Source organism: Rhea americana, unplaced genomic scaffold (assembly GCF_003343005.1).
Source record: "Rhea americana isolate MKP2758 unplaced genomic scaffold, rheAme1 scaffold_154, whole genome shotgun sequence".
Classification (NCBI taxonomy): Eukaryota; Metazoa; Chordata; class Aves; order Rheiformes; family Rheidae; genus Rhea; species Rhea americana.
The window spans coordinates 1,592,803-1,606,950 of NW_028185639.1; the positions used below are offsets into that span (position 1 = coordinate 1,592,803).

At 39.4% G+C, this 14,148-nt stretch overlaps 1 protein-coding gene across 1 annotated transcript in view; it reads left to right on the plus strand.

Moving 5' to 3' along the window:
* JAKMIP3 (Janus kinase and microtubule interacting protein 3) overlaps positions 1 to 13,846 on the plus strand; it is a 47,952-nt gene extending 34,106 nt beyond the window's left edge. Inside the window, exons 12-21 of the mRNA XM_085299778.1 lie at positions 3,702 to 3,764; positions 4,231 to 4,329; positions 5,002 to 5,100; positions 5,184 to 5,243; positions 7,515 to 7,580; positions 7,985 to 8,053; positions 8,156 to 8,233; positions 11,871 to 12,074; positions 12,427 to 12,492; positions 13,796 to 13,846. Of these exons, the coding sequence (XP_085155904.1) occupies positions 3,702 to 3,764; positions 4,231 to 4,329; positions 5,002 to 5,100; positions 5,184 to 5,243; positions 7,515 to 7,580; positions 7,985 to 8,053; positions 8,156 to 8,233; positions 11,871 to 12,074; positions 12,427 to 12,492; positions 13,796 to 13,846 (855 nt within the window). The remainder of the gene's footprint in view (positions 1 to 3,701; positions 3,765 to 4,230; positions 4,330 to 5,001; positions 5,101 to 5,183; positions 5,244 to 7,514; positions 7,581 to 7,984; positions 8,054 to 8,155; positions 8,234 to 11,870; positions 12,075 to 12,426; positions 12,493 to 13,795) is intronic.
* The last annotated feature ends 302 nt before the right edge of the window (positions 13,847 to 14,148 follow it).

The following is a 14,148-nucleotide window of genomic DNA, read 5'->3' on the forward strand; positions in this document are numbered from 1 at the left end:
CTTATGTTYGGATGCAATTTCCTGTGYTTCAGTTTGTGCCTCTTGTCCTGTCACTGTGCACCACYGAGAACAGTCTGGCCCCATCTTCTTTACACCCTCCCTTCAGATATTTGTACACACTGCTGAGATCCTCCTGAGCCTTCTCTTCTCAGAGGCTGAACAGTCCCAGCTCTCTCAGCATCTCCTCATATGAGAGATGCCCCAGTCCCTTGGTCATCTTTGTGGCCTTCACTGGACTTGATTCACTAGGTCTATATCTCTCCTGTACTGGGGAGCCCAGCACAGTACTCCAGATGTGGCCTCACTGGTGCTGAATAAAGGGAAAGTATCACCTTCCTCACCCTACTGTCAATGCTCTTCCTAATGCAGCCCAGGATGCTGCTGTCTTCTTTGCCATGAGGATATGTTGCTGGCTTATGTTCACTTTGGTGTCCACAAGGATGCCAGGTTTTTCTCTGCCAAGCTGCTCTCCAGGTGGCCAGCCCCCATCCTGTCCTGGTGGCTGGGGTTATTCCTCTCCAGGGACAGGACCCTGCACTTCCCTTTGAACTTCACAAGATTCCTCTCTGACCATTTCTCCAACTTTCTGAAGTCCCTCTGCGCATCAGCACACCCATCGGTGTATCAGCTACTCCTAGTTTTGTATCGTCTGCAAACTTCCTGCAGGTCGTTAATAAAGATGTTGAACAGYGTTGGCCCCAGTATCAACCCCTGGGAGATATCACTAGTGACTGACCTGCAGCTGGATTTCATGCCACTGATCACAACCCTCTCAGCACTGCACTGGCTGTGCAGCTAGTTTTCGGTTCACCTCACTGACCGCTTAGCTAGCCCGTATCTCATYAGTTTGTATATGAAGATGTTATAGCAGACAGTGTCAAAAGCCTTGCTAGAATCAGACTAAATATCCACTGCTCTCCCCTTGTCCATCAAGGCAGTCAACTCATTATAGAAGGCCATGTGATTGGGTAAGCATGATTTCCCTTTCATAAATGGATGCTGACTGCTCCTGATTATCTGCCATGGGATTACCTTCCCATGTCTGGAAGTAGTATCCAGGACTAGTTGCTCCATCAGCTTACCAAGGATTGAGATGGTGATAAGTGGGCTGTAGTTCCCTGGATCCTCCTTGTTCCCCTTCTTGAAGATAGGGAATGGCATTTGCTTTCTTCCTGTCCTTGGGAACCTCTGCTGATCACCATGACCTGTCAAAGATAATTGAGAGTGGCCTCGCAGTGACGTCGGCCAACTCTCTCAGCACTTGTGGGTGCATCCTGTCAGGTCCTGCTCCTCTTCATCACTGTACTTCTGWTTTAGGAGGTGTTAATGTAATCTCCTGGGTAATGTTTCAATAGATGTGTTAGTTAATTCAGAAGAAAGCATTTAATGCATACGGTCTAGTTGATGTCAAGARGAGTTAGGCATCCAAGTGCTTTTGAAAAGCCCGCTCTTCAAACTTGCATACTTTAGTATCTTAAATATCAGCCCCCAAATCCTCATCAGTGTTTGTGTACTAACTCACACTGAAATCAACAACAATTAAAGCTCTATATATCTTTTCTGATATGAATCTTAATGCCTCACTTGCTTCAGAATAATGAAGATAACAATAGACAATAAATGCATTAGAGATTCTGAGATGCTCGGATATAATAGTCAAGGAAGGCATAAGTTAGTTGATCAAGGAGTGCCTGAATTAGATCAGTGTATAGCTGTGAAGTCAAAATAAATACATCTATAGAACACCGAATTTCTCTGCACAACCAGAGAGGAACTGAGTTTGCATGCACGTTCCTTATCACTGCTTGAAGCCTCAAAGCAAAGCCCTGCCTGTTAGTCTCAGTCTGAAGACTGCAGCTCTTACTTGGGCTAAGGAATCTATACGTTCTGCCTGAATGAAAAGTGGCTGAAATCTTTAGTATTGAAGGTCGAGAGGAGAAAATGACATGGTGGACATGTGCTGCATGCTAATCAATGAGGTTGCAAGCACACATTTATTTTTAGAACTGTGCATTTTTGTTTTAACACATATTTATAGATAAGTGAACAGATCACTGAGCGCATAGGCTCAGTTTGCTCTCCTGCACTTAACAAATCTAAGCCTCTGCATCAATTAATCAATTAATGCATCTGCATCTCTCCCCTAACTGTCACTAGTTTTAATTGCCCTCTGCTCTCTTATTGTGTACCCCTAGAAAAMCAGATCCGTGGGTCATCGTGCTTGTAGCTTTCCTTGTGCCTCCACAAGTTTTTGCTTTGTTTTTGCTTTGGAAGAGAAAAGCGGGTGTTAAATAGAAACAAACATTTTAAGCAGAGGAGGAAATACGTGGTGTAGGCTGGGTAATTTTTAGCAAAAGGTTGCTTCTTACAATGTGAAAGCCTTTGCTCTAAATGCTTTCTTTAAAYTCAGAATAAATTCTTGCGCTAAGGATAACTGAAGTGTTCAGTTCAGCTGTTTACACAGTTCGTTGTACGGTATGTTCCTGCAATAAGCTATCAAATCATCTTAATCTTTCTTACCAAAAAGAGAAATTTGAAATGTAATTGTATAATCTATGCAATAGCAGTCTGGGAAATTTAGCTTACATCATTAAAGCACATCACGTTCAGCCAAATGTCTGTTGAACTCTGCCTATTTCATGCCATTAGGCATTATTAAARTGTTTAATTCTGGCTTTGATTTGTTAAGGTTTACAGTTGGGTAATGTGGGTTTCTGCTATTTCCAGCTTTTCTTCATGCTTGCAGAGCTGGGACGGCTCTGATTCTTGTAGCAGAGTCTTGGGCTCTCCTGGAGACAGGAAATTCTCAGCCCAAATCTGTGCTGGTGCCACCAATAAACACCCTGACAGTGAGACGATGCAAAATTGTTAGAAGGTGAATACACCCCATGCTGGAGGGGTACAGAGTTTAAAACACCTTGCACACTAGCATCCAGAGGTGGTAAAGAAGTAGCTAYGTTAGACCTTGACTAGCCTGGAGAATGAAATATTGCAGACTGCAAATATTCATTTTCCAAGGTGAAAATCCAAGAAATGTTGCCAGGCTGTTTCTAGCTTGTGTCTTACTTATCCAGCCCTGCCCCCCCCCCCCCAAAAAAGTGTTTTTTAAGAACTTATTTTAAAATAATGCCAAATCATTTCATCWTTAGCTTTCCAGCTTAACTGCTTAGCATTACTTTACTGATAAAGATCCAACTGTTTTATGAGGGTTTTTTATATCCAACAAAATAAATAATTACTTTAAAAATAAGGTTTATTTTATTTAATCTTGGGAAATATGTTATTGTTTTCAGTGTAAATGAAGTTCGGTAGTAATTGAATTCAATAACTCAATAATTAGACACATTTTTTTTATCTGAAATATTGTAAATCTTGGAGTGCTTATACTCCACCTACATTCTGCAAACTTCATTACGATAAGATTGAAGAGTCAAGCTTTCATATGATAGGAAATAATGAAAGTCCAGTTTCCTATGCAATATTATCCCATATGTCCTCTCTGTAAGCATGATTTAATGAAACATTTGCTGTGTGCTTGCATTATATTATTGTGTGTTATTGTATTATTTTTAGATAAATATTATATAAATAATAAATACAATATTTATTATATTGTGTATTATATTATTGTGTATTATTGTGCTTGTACTATATTACTGTGTGCCAGCCTCAAATATAATATTGTTGGTTTGTTTTTCAAGGACATGAAGTGGATTGAGGAGAAGCAAGCGCTGTACAGAAGAAATCAAGAACTTGTAGAAAAGGTGTTGAACGTTTCTATTTGTATTATTCAAATAATTGTTGTTTAAGGAATGCACAAGGTGTGGTATTTTAAATTCTAACCTATTTCACACAGCTGGACTGGAAGTAATTCACATGTAATAACTCGATCTTTATAAACTCACCAGAAAAAGCTGCTTTTTAGAGGCCACGGCTCTAGGAAATGGGCCCCGAGCTCTGCACGGCCTGTGTAGTGTCCCTGCAATGAGGATGGCCAGTGGCAGAGYGGCAGCCTTAAATAATACCTTTTTCAGGAAGTCATCTTAAAATAACGTGAAAAACTGGCTTGGCAAAGATCCTAGCTGATCAGTCCYCTCTGACATGCCTGGAGCAGAATAATGTTCTTTTAGGAAGGACTAAAGCTGRATACACACAGGTTTGCAGAATCCAGAATCAGATCTCAAGTGAAATTGTGAAAAAAGTGTTAACACATATTACTTTATTTTACAGATAAAACAAATGGAAGCTGAGGAAGCTCGTTTAAAACACGATGTCCAGGATGTCAAAGATCAAAATGAGCTCCTGGAGTTCAGAATATTAGAGCTTGAAGTGAGCAAATGTTAAAATTACTGTCCTTTTCAGCCGCTCTGTGCTCTGCTATCTAAAACCAGAACGCAACAAGGATCTTGGAGTTCCTCAAAGTGTATTCTAAAGATCAGCATTTCACTGAACCTGCCTAAAGCATTTGATTCAAAGTGATAGCAAAATTAAAAAAAAGCARGGATCCATACTGGTATTCTTGATAGGTTATTCTGACTGTTTTACTACATAAGCAGTTTTCAGAGCCAGAAGATTGCTTCATGATACAGATGCACTTTTTACTATATTCCATCTGTTCTTAAAAAGGGGGGGGGAGAGAGAAAATCAAATGGAACATATCAGAAAATAACCATAAACTTTTTATTTTCATTGCCAAAATCATCCTACTCTATCCTACCTCTTACTAAAACTGCAGAGAGGGAATCCTATGGCCTAGACTGCTACCTTTTCTACATTTTTATACTATTAATTGTATAAACAGAATCTGACAACCCTTGGAAACCAGCTGATGTGGACCAAAGGTGCTCCATTCTCTCTGCAAGACATAAGGCCGGTTTGTGACATTTCCGATGTATTTGTGTGTAATAGGCGCTTTTGAGATAATGTTTATCTGGGTCTTTGTGAAGTTGAAATTTGTAACTTACAGTGGTGAGTAATCAAGCATAATTATTTTGATTTCAGGAGAGAGAAAGAAGATCACCTGCTATCAACTTCCATCACATTCCTTTTACAGAGGGGAAAAGCCCTCTCCAAGTTTACTGCGAGGCAGAAGGTGTTACAGTAAGGGATTCTCGTTTCTTATTTTCCTTTGTCTAAAAAAAATCAAACTCTCTGATCAAACTCTTGGTTTTCTCTCTTCTTAGGATATACAAGTAGCAGAGCTGATGAAAAAATTGGACATTTTAGGGGATAACGCCGTAAGTGTATGTTCCTTTAATAAATTGTGCATGCTTTGGTGAATATTTGTCCTTCTGTTAATGTAGTAAAGCATTATTGGTTTTCTATTGCATGACTTGTCTTCGTTGTGAGCAAAATACTGGGCTGCAAGCTAAGTGTTTTGCAGCTTTTTAAGTTTTTTGTTAACAGCCTTCTTAGATGTGTCACAGAATATCTTAATGTTTTAAAATTGCTTTTAAATTGTCAATAATTCGGAAAATTTTTGGCATTTTGATTTTTCTTTTTTTTTCCTGGCAACTGTTCATGTATGTCTGCTTATTTGCTCACTCTGCATTGCCTTTGCTGCTACATTTTAATAGCTGTGCATTTAGTTTCATCTAACACCGTAAATCTTAGATATTAATGAGKATATTAAACAGAAAGAGTTACAACAAAAAAAAGTGAAAAGAAAAACCACACTCGTGTAGCAGGATGACTCTATTAACACCTGCAGTGGTGTCATCTCCCATAGAATTATTCAAGTCAGGTTAGTCCCACGCAAAGTGTTTTGAGGTAGGGTCCTAAACAGGCAACTTGGACATGAAGGGGAATAGAAAGCGTTAGCTTTCCTCACGTTTCTTATTGCCTTTGCTCTTAGCTTATTTGCTTTTATTCACACTAARAAAAACTCTAGCCATCTCTAGTCAATGCCTTTTCTATTCCTTCCTATTTTATTTCCCTTTTTATGTACAAAAATTAACTTGCAAATGAGCAACAATTGTTAGTTCCCAGCTATAGTTCTCATCTGTATTTTTCTTGCTATGACATAGAATCATAGAATTCTATGCTTAATTCTTATGCTTAACTGTGTCATAGACTCAGCCTCTRAAGGCGGATTCTGCCCCTTGGTTGTGCAGACAGGGGATATCAACTGAGATAATAACTGATAAAACAAGAAAGACAACCATTAATATTCTGTGTGAGTGGTTTATTTTTAATATGATGTTACCTGTTTTCAGGAAAAAAAAATACTTACACTTATGCAAGAGACAATTGTTTACATTTGTCTTTAAGGTCCTTGGAAAATGTCTCCTGCCATCCTGCCCCTCACTGTTCCCAGCCTTGTACAGAAAATTAAAGTTCACCATAATCACACTGCTTATCAATTTCCTAATGTCCGTTCTTGGAAAGATAACTGATGGAGATGGGCCCATCCTCTTTTATATGACATTATTGACCTGCAATTGGTTGTCTGGATTGGAAAAAAAAACCTCTCCCAAACTAGAAGCATTCACTTCCTTTAGTGCTTTCAAATATATCCCAAAATAGTGCAATTCTTGCAGAAGCAAGGATGGGACATCAACGAAAAAAAGGTTGTATCATAATGGATATCCAAATACTTCTATCCAGAGGGCTGAAATTTCATAAAAATTCAGTTTTTGCAATATTCCTTGTGTGTCAGCATCTAGCTCTAAGACTTTGGCTCRCTGAAGTATGATCTTCACTTCATACAAGTCCACAGTGAGTCCTTGGTCTGGGATGAGAGGCCTTACAATCTGTAGATGTTTCATGGCCAAACAGTCTGAGAGCTGCTCAAGAAGTAACCSCTAGTTTATAATTTATAGTGTCAGCACCTTCGGCAATATCAACTAAGCAGCAGCAGCAAAAGTGGTCTCTTTGGCGACCATTTGATGAAACACATCAGGTGGGTCRTGGGAGCATTTCCAATCATTTCAGAGCAACTGGTAACTGACAGTTAAGCTATGGTTCTCAAATGTAATTTTAATAATTGAAGACTGCAAACAATAACCAACCACTACATGATGTGAGTATTTTAATTTTAAAAAAAACATGAATTGAAAAACTCACATCTTAATGAATTTTCCAGAATCATGACTTTTGGCAGAGCAAGGTAAGGATTGTATATTAACCTGTTGCACATAGAATGAAACACAGGCAACTTACYATTGCATCTCTTTTCTGAGTAGCACACCCTGTTAGGTTTGATCTTGTCTTGCACAACTATATGTTTATTCTCTATTGGGAGAAGAAAGGATCCAATGTCTACACTTTTTTGGGTTTTTTGGTAGCTGTCAAAGTTTTAAAAGAATTAATCAGGTATATGATCACAGTTCAGCATTAACAGTTCCAGCTGGTTTTGCAACAACATTGCATCAGAATATTGATTTTATTTGCATTGGTTTGTTGTTCCTCAAATATATTTAATTTCATGTTTATTTAATACAGCAGTGGCCCAAGTAGTGGACTGATAATAAGACACTGGGATTTGTTGTAATTATATTCTGCTTTTGGTGCAGAATCTGACCAATGAAGAGCAAGTAGTTGTCATACAAGCAAGGACAGTTCTCACGTTGGCTGAAAAGGTAATAACGATTGCGTTGCTTGTAAGTTAACTTACATCATAAAAGCATGTGGCCTTCTCAGAGTAGTTCACTTGAAAACACTGGTAATGTAAAGAATATTTTTTTCACCAAATGCCATGATTCTTTGTGTGGAATTATACTTCAACTAGTTTCTGTCAAGATAAAGGTCTCATTCAGATTGTATGGACAGACATTGTTTATTTTAAAATATTGCTTAATTAGCAAAATGTTAAAAGGTTAGAATGGGTAGGCTTTGAAATAATGCTTCTTTTCCATCACCAATTTGTATAGAATAAAATACGTAATAGATTTGATTTTTTGCTTTATTTATTGCATTAAAATTAATAGTTGAAGTATATGATGGCATCTCCTAAAGTGAGGCGCCTGTCTGTTTGTGTCTGCAGTGGCTACAGCAGATAGAAGTGACCGAAGCCGCACTGCAGCAGAAGATGCTAGATCTTGAGAACGAAAAGGTATTGAATGATGACAGGAAGGCAAAGGAATGGCAGATGACAWAAAGAACGGTCATTTCGTTGCCAGTCATTGCACTAACTTAATTTTCATTGTGTCCTTAGGAACTCTTTAGTAAGCAGAAGGGTTACCTGGATGATGAACTTGACTTCCGGAAACAGTCCTTGGATCAAGCTCATAAGGTAAGAAAAATCAGTCTTGTTTTATGCCRTCTTGATTAAATTGCCTCATGTAATATGTTTAATTTGTTGTCAGGAGAAAAGCTCCCTGCTCTTGACAGTGTTGCTTATGAAGGGATTTAAGGTCTAAATGCATTGAATTTTAAACAAATCATTTATGTCCTGATCTAATAATGAGTTCAGTATGGATGGAGTTGCTTGTGTTTGCACAGTCCTTGCAGGATTAAGATTTAGCTATGAATTTATTAAACATGCCATTTAATTTAGCAGAYGATCTAGTTCACAACTGATAAGAAAATGATGTTTTTAGTAATTTCGGTTTTCCTTCCAGAATAGAGATTTTTACCTTAGATCTTAGATTAAGGCATCTCCAACTAAAAACAGGTGAAGATATTAACATCACTTTGTAAATTAGAAATGAAACTGTTTTTAGGTCATGTTCAACTAGCATGTTAGCTAATGCTGACCCATTGCAACCAACTCTTTAGTCATCAGCTGATTGACTTTCTTCAATTTATAGAAAAAAGTTTTACGTATACTGATGAAAGAAACAAACACATATATTTTCATATAAGTTTGCTTCATTTTTTTTTTATATTTTGATCATGGTTACACTTTCTGGGAAGCAATAGATTTTTATACCTCTTTTTTGAATACCTAGCATCAYATTTTCATATAAGTTTGCTTCATTCTTTTTTATATTTTGATCATGGTTACACTTTCTGGGGAAGCAATAGATTTTTATACCTCTTTTCTGAATACCTAGCATCAGCTTGGATGCGTAAGCGTTTGGGAGAGTTTACACAATATTCTTTCTGGTCCTTTACTGATTATTTTTAAGACTCTGATTTTGCCGAGTGCTCAGCTTGCGCATGCACAGTAGACTCCCTGGAAGATATATAAGCCCCACCATACCTGTAGGCACAGTCCTAATACAACCCAAAAGGCACAGAGCATGGATACGAACTCATCCTAGTTATCCAGCTACACACAGCGCACACGGGACTTGTACCTCAGACCCTCTTCCTGCAGCTTCACTGCTGAGGCAGAATATCACATATAGACCCAGGAGCAGGCTGGCTGCGCTCAGTGAGTAAATCTGGTGCAGGCATTTTGGCCGGACGGAAGGGTAGTGGTGATGAGGCTTGCAGCTTTCTGTTAGATATTTGGTAGATGCTGCAATTCATTTCAACCAAAGTATCTTGCAGTACCTTGAGAGCATAGTAAACTCTTCCTGTTAAAAGAAAAATKGAGATAGTTGTAGAGCTAGTGCTGCTACTGCAGCCCTAAGTTTGTCTAAGAATCAGCTTGGTGCAGCTGAAGAGTGAGCCTCTAGGATTCATCTTCAAAAATAAGTCCTTACAGCAGTGGTCCGTGCATCAGTCGCCTGTATTTTGCAAGCATATTGAAATAGATTCATAAATCTGAATACTCTGAAAATGGGAACAGTAATGTAGTGGGGAAAATCATATGGTGATGCTTGAAACTCCTTCTTATGTAATGGACTTTGCAGCCCAGCTCAGTCACTAAGCTGTGGACGTTGATTTGCTTGAAAGGGACTTCTGTGGCATTGCTGTGGCTTACAGCTTCTTGCTCTTTCACTTCCCACTTCCTTGCACAGTCAGTTCTAGGAGGTCATATTTACTACAAGATCTAAGAGCAAATAGTTGCACCTTATTTTGCTGCTCACTGAGAACGAATGAGTGCAATGAATTGTGTGATAGTACATTTAGAATTAGCTGAAGATTATTTGCATTTTCCTGTATTCCTAAATATATCATGCAAATATCCTCAGGCAGAGCAATGGACTTTACTCATACATGCAAATATGTAAYATAAATACAGAAAGAAGGCTTTATTATTTCTAGAAATGCTAAGAGCAAAAGCACTTTTTAATAATAGAAGTTTAACTTCCAAGTTTCCCTCTGTACTCCTCAAGATGAAGACCCACTAATCTTCCCTCCTCTTTTTACAACCAACAACATTAGCAGCTATGATTGGTAAGTTTTTGTCAGTTTTTCACTCTGTTTTGTTCCTGACCAAGGATTTTACTATGAAAAATATTTGGCTAGCACAGTGACTACTGATACTTTAACAATAGTGAATCTCCCTACTCTTTTTTTCCTAATAAGTCACCATAATTAGAGAGGTATAATCAAGGCTAGTTTACTAGGCTTGCTACTCAATAGTAACAAGCTCGTTACTTCAACAATCAAGGCTTGTTACTCAATAGTAACATGTTTGAAATAATGGCATTTTGTTACACAGTTAAGTTTAGCAAGAACACTAGCATTATTTGAAAAGTGAATGCAGAATCTTCTTTTGATATCTGACTTGGAGGGGCAGAATTTTGTCCATAGTTTCAGCCGTCATTGCAGCAGAGACAACGTGGTTATTGTCCTTCAAGCTTCACCAATATCTGTAAGTCCTGATGTGTTGTACTATCCTTTATTATTCTTACAAAGTCAGCACTTCTTTCCCTGAGTCTGCTAAATCAGTTAGTAAAAAGTCAAGAACCTCAAATGGAGAAATCTGTTGATACCGATTCTGAATTGAGCCAAACTATTGTAAAAGTCATCTATGGCCTTTTCACACAGGTTGTCCAGAGGTTCAGACATACAATTGCAGTCATGGTCTTCTGCAGGCACAGAGAGCTCTACARGACACGTTACCATCTTAGGAAAGTCTGTGCAAAGGGGGCATCGCTTACTGTTTTGTCTCTTGCTCTCTGTCAAGTTTGCTGACAAAGATCCAACTTGTTTTTGGCCTATGTGAGGGRAACATCATTTATCTTGGCCTTTGAAATAGAAGATACTATCTGGCAAGGTGGCATGCCGTAGGAGGGTACCCGGTTCGGTGATCYTGTGGAATTTTTTTCAGTCCTGTTTCTAAGCCCTTGTATTTCCATACTGGTCTCAATAAATCTGCAGGGCATATCCATGAGTGTGTGTGAGAGAACTTCTCTAAAGTAGCAAAGTAAAAGATAAGCATGCACAGTGGGTGCAACCTGAGAACACAGGAACATTGACTAGCTACCAGAGGGTTTTTTCCTGAAAATGAGGCTTCTCGGATCTTAGAAATCTCCCAGAGGAAGTGCTGGGAACTCTTAAGACTTCTTAAACTAGCTGGTGCAAGACACTGGTAACTGTACAACAAGGAGCCACTCTTTTCTGACAAGAGCATGAAGTGGTGCTGTTTTCTGCCTCTGATGACAGAATAGATGGCAAAGGTGAACTGAGAGAATGATCAACAAACGTAAAAGATAACTGCAACTCATTTCAGAAATGAGTCTTTTACAAGCCCTTTTCTCTGTCTTTCTTTTCTCCCCATGGCCATCTCAGCATCTCCAGAAAAGGAGAAGTTGACACCTGTATAGGTTTTGACTAGCAGACTGTGGGATTAGCAGGCTGTTCCAGTTGCTGGTAGTGTTCAGAGCCCTGACAGCGTAAAAGTGGCTTGAAGCCTTTTCCCTGTGGATTGTTTTTCCCTACTGCCCTGTGCAGGAGGAGGTGCAGCACACAACCCCTCTGTCACTTTCTCTAGAGTCCCACTGTTCGTGGTAGGATCTTCAATTCCTCACAAAATCCTCGACTGACCAGAGAAAAGGTTAAGCTGACAGCCTTATATTGTTTTTGATTAGCAAATTCTGGAATTAGAAGCCATGCTCTATGATGCCCTGCAGCAAGAAGCTGGAGCCAAAATTTCCGAACTTCTTTCAGAAGAGGAGAAAGACAAACTGAAGAGCGCTGTAGAGCAGTGGAAACGTCAGGTTATGAGTGAACTCCGAGAGCGGGATGCCCAGATACTGCGCGAAAGAATGGAGCTCATTCAGCACGCCCAGCAGGTACCCCCAGGGCAAAGGCAGGCAGACACTAATGCTATGACTGTCTTTCACATGGCAACGTAATGAACTTGTGAGCTCCAGCCCTTTCACCATGGAGAGCTCCACCAGAACTGTCTGATTTCAGGGCCAGATTTTGGGTTGCCTTGAATAATTCCTCAAAATAGGGCGTTTGGATTTTCATGGATTTGTCACACAGACTGTGTGACTACTCCACTCAGGGAGGACTCATCTGCAGCTTAAAACACAAATTTGTTTAGAAGCACAGTATATACCATTTATATCTATGAAAATAATGTATCTTCTGGGTACATCTCTGCTTGATTAATAAATATCTTTATTTTAAATCTGACAGAGAATTAAAGAGCTAGAAGAAAGGATTGAAGGACAAAAAAGACAAATAAAAGAGTTAGAGGAAAAGGTAAGGTAATACAGATGAAGCAGTTGTATGTAACCATATATTCATTTCACCCTTGCTGAGAAAAACAATCTTATAAAATGTAATGTTGTGAACACTTTTTTCCTATAATCTTTGTTCTTGCTAACATTGTATATGGCAACATTATTGTAAATTCCAGTTGTGTAGCTGGAAGTAGTTTTCCTCAGCTACGCAGCTGAAATGCCCAAAGCTTGAACAATGTGCAATGTTGATTCTCCCATTTGTGCCTAACTAGGGAGCATTAGGACTGTTGCTTCCTCCCACTGAAACTTCAACACTCTTTGGCTGAAAACAGCTAGCACAGAGACAAGCGGAAAAAAAAGGGGGGGGGGGAAGAAAAAGAAAAGAAAAGAAAAATACATACAAAAAGTGCCCTTTCCAGATCTTTCATTCCCAGCTTATGTTTATTGGTTCAATGAGCCAATGTCACAGTGCTGGAGGRAACCATTTCACGTTAACATTAGTCCGTCTGAGAAAGAGCAGTTGACCGTTTAAAGCCAGTCTTTCCTTCCCTGTCCATCACTGAAGTCCTGAACACAGGCCTTTATGTGCCGTTAGGAACTCAGCAAGAGCTCGGGGGCGTCCGTCCACCTGGGGTAGCAGGTGGCACAGAGGCACGGCAGTGACAGGTGATGGAGTTGTGTACTTCATGGGGAAGGATTTGCAATCATCGTTCCTGCCTCCCACGTTTGCTGGTGCAGATGCACTAACTTGCTTCATTTCCCAACAGTGGATTAAGAAGCTGCTTGCTCCTCACTTCCCCGCAGTCGCACCCGTGGTCGGCATCAAAGGAGAGTGCAGGGCGTTGGATGCCGTAGATAGCTTGGCTCGGGGCAAGCGATGGCTGTTGTGTTTTACCCTAAGGAGCAAACAGCATGAAGCCATCTATTTCTAGGGAAATTGCACTGGGAGAACTTGTTCAGATACAGTAGAGATTGATCTAAACTTTCTCCCAAAACTCAACTCAAGTGTAAATGATGCTTTTGTTGAAGTGTCAAAAGAATTCAGTTGATTTTTTTTCCTGAGCTACTTGGGCGCAGTTGGGCTGGGTTTTACTGTGCAGGAGATGCGGTCCTCAGCGCTGGGACAGACTCTGGGTGTCCAGCTGAAGAATGGGACAGAGTCTAGGACCCCGTGGGAGTGACTTGTCACTATATGTTTCTTCTTAGCTGAAAGTTTTGTTGTATTCTATAGCCAGGGCCTGTACCTCTCACTAAACACACTGTAAAATCTTACTCTCTTTCTTTTCTTCCATTTTTTTTCCTCTCCTCCCTTCCCTTTTCAGTTTTTATTTTTGTTTTTATTTTTCTCTTTAGCTTTCATTCTTTGGTCATAGTCCATCAGGCTACGTGCAAAAGGTAAGCGTTTTGATTCTCTCTGGTGTCTACTGCCCCTCGTACAGAGCATCAGGGTTGTGTAAATAGGAGGTAAAAAGCCAGCACATTTGTGCTTCTGGAGGTGGCATTTTCGGGTATCATCACCATTGTATGGAAGGCACTGAAAGGACTAATTCCTATTGTACAGTAATATTAGAAGAATGTAACACAAATCCCTTTATATTAATTGTATAATTCAAACACATGTTAATATAAATAAATATAACCCTTACCAAAATTTCATGTTATTTTTAACTGTGTG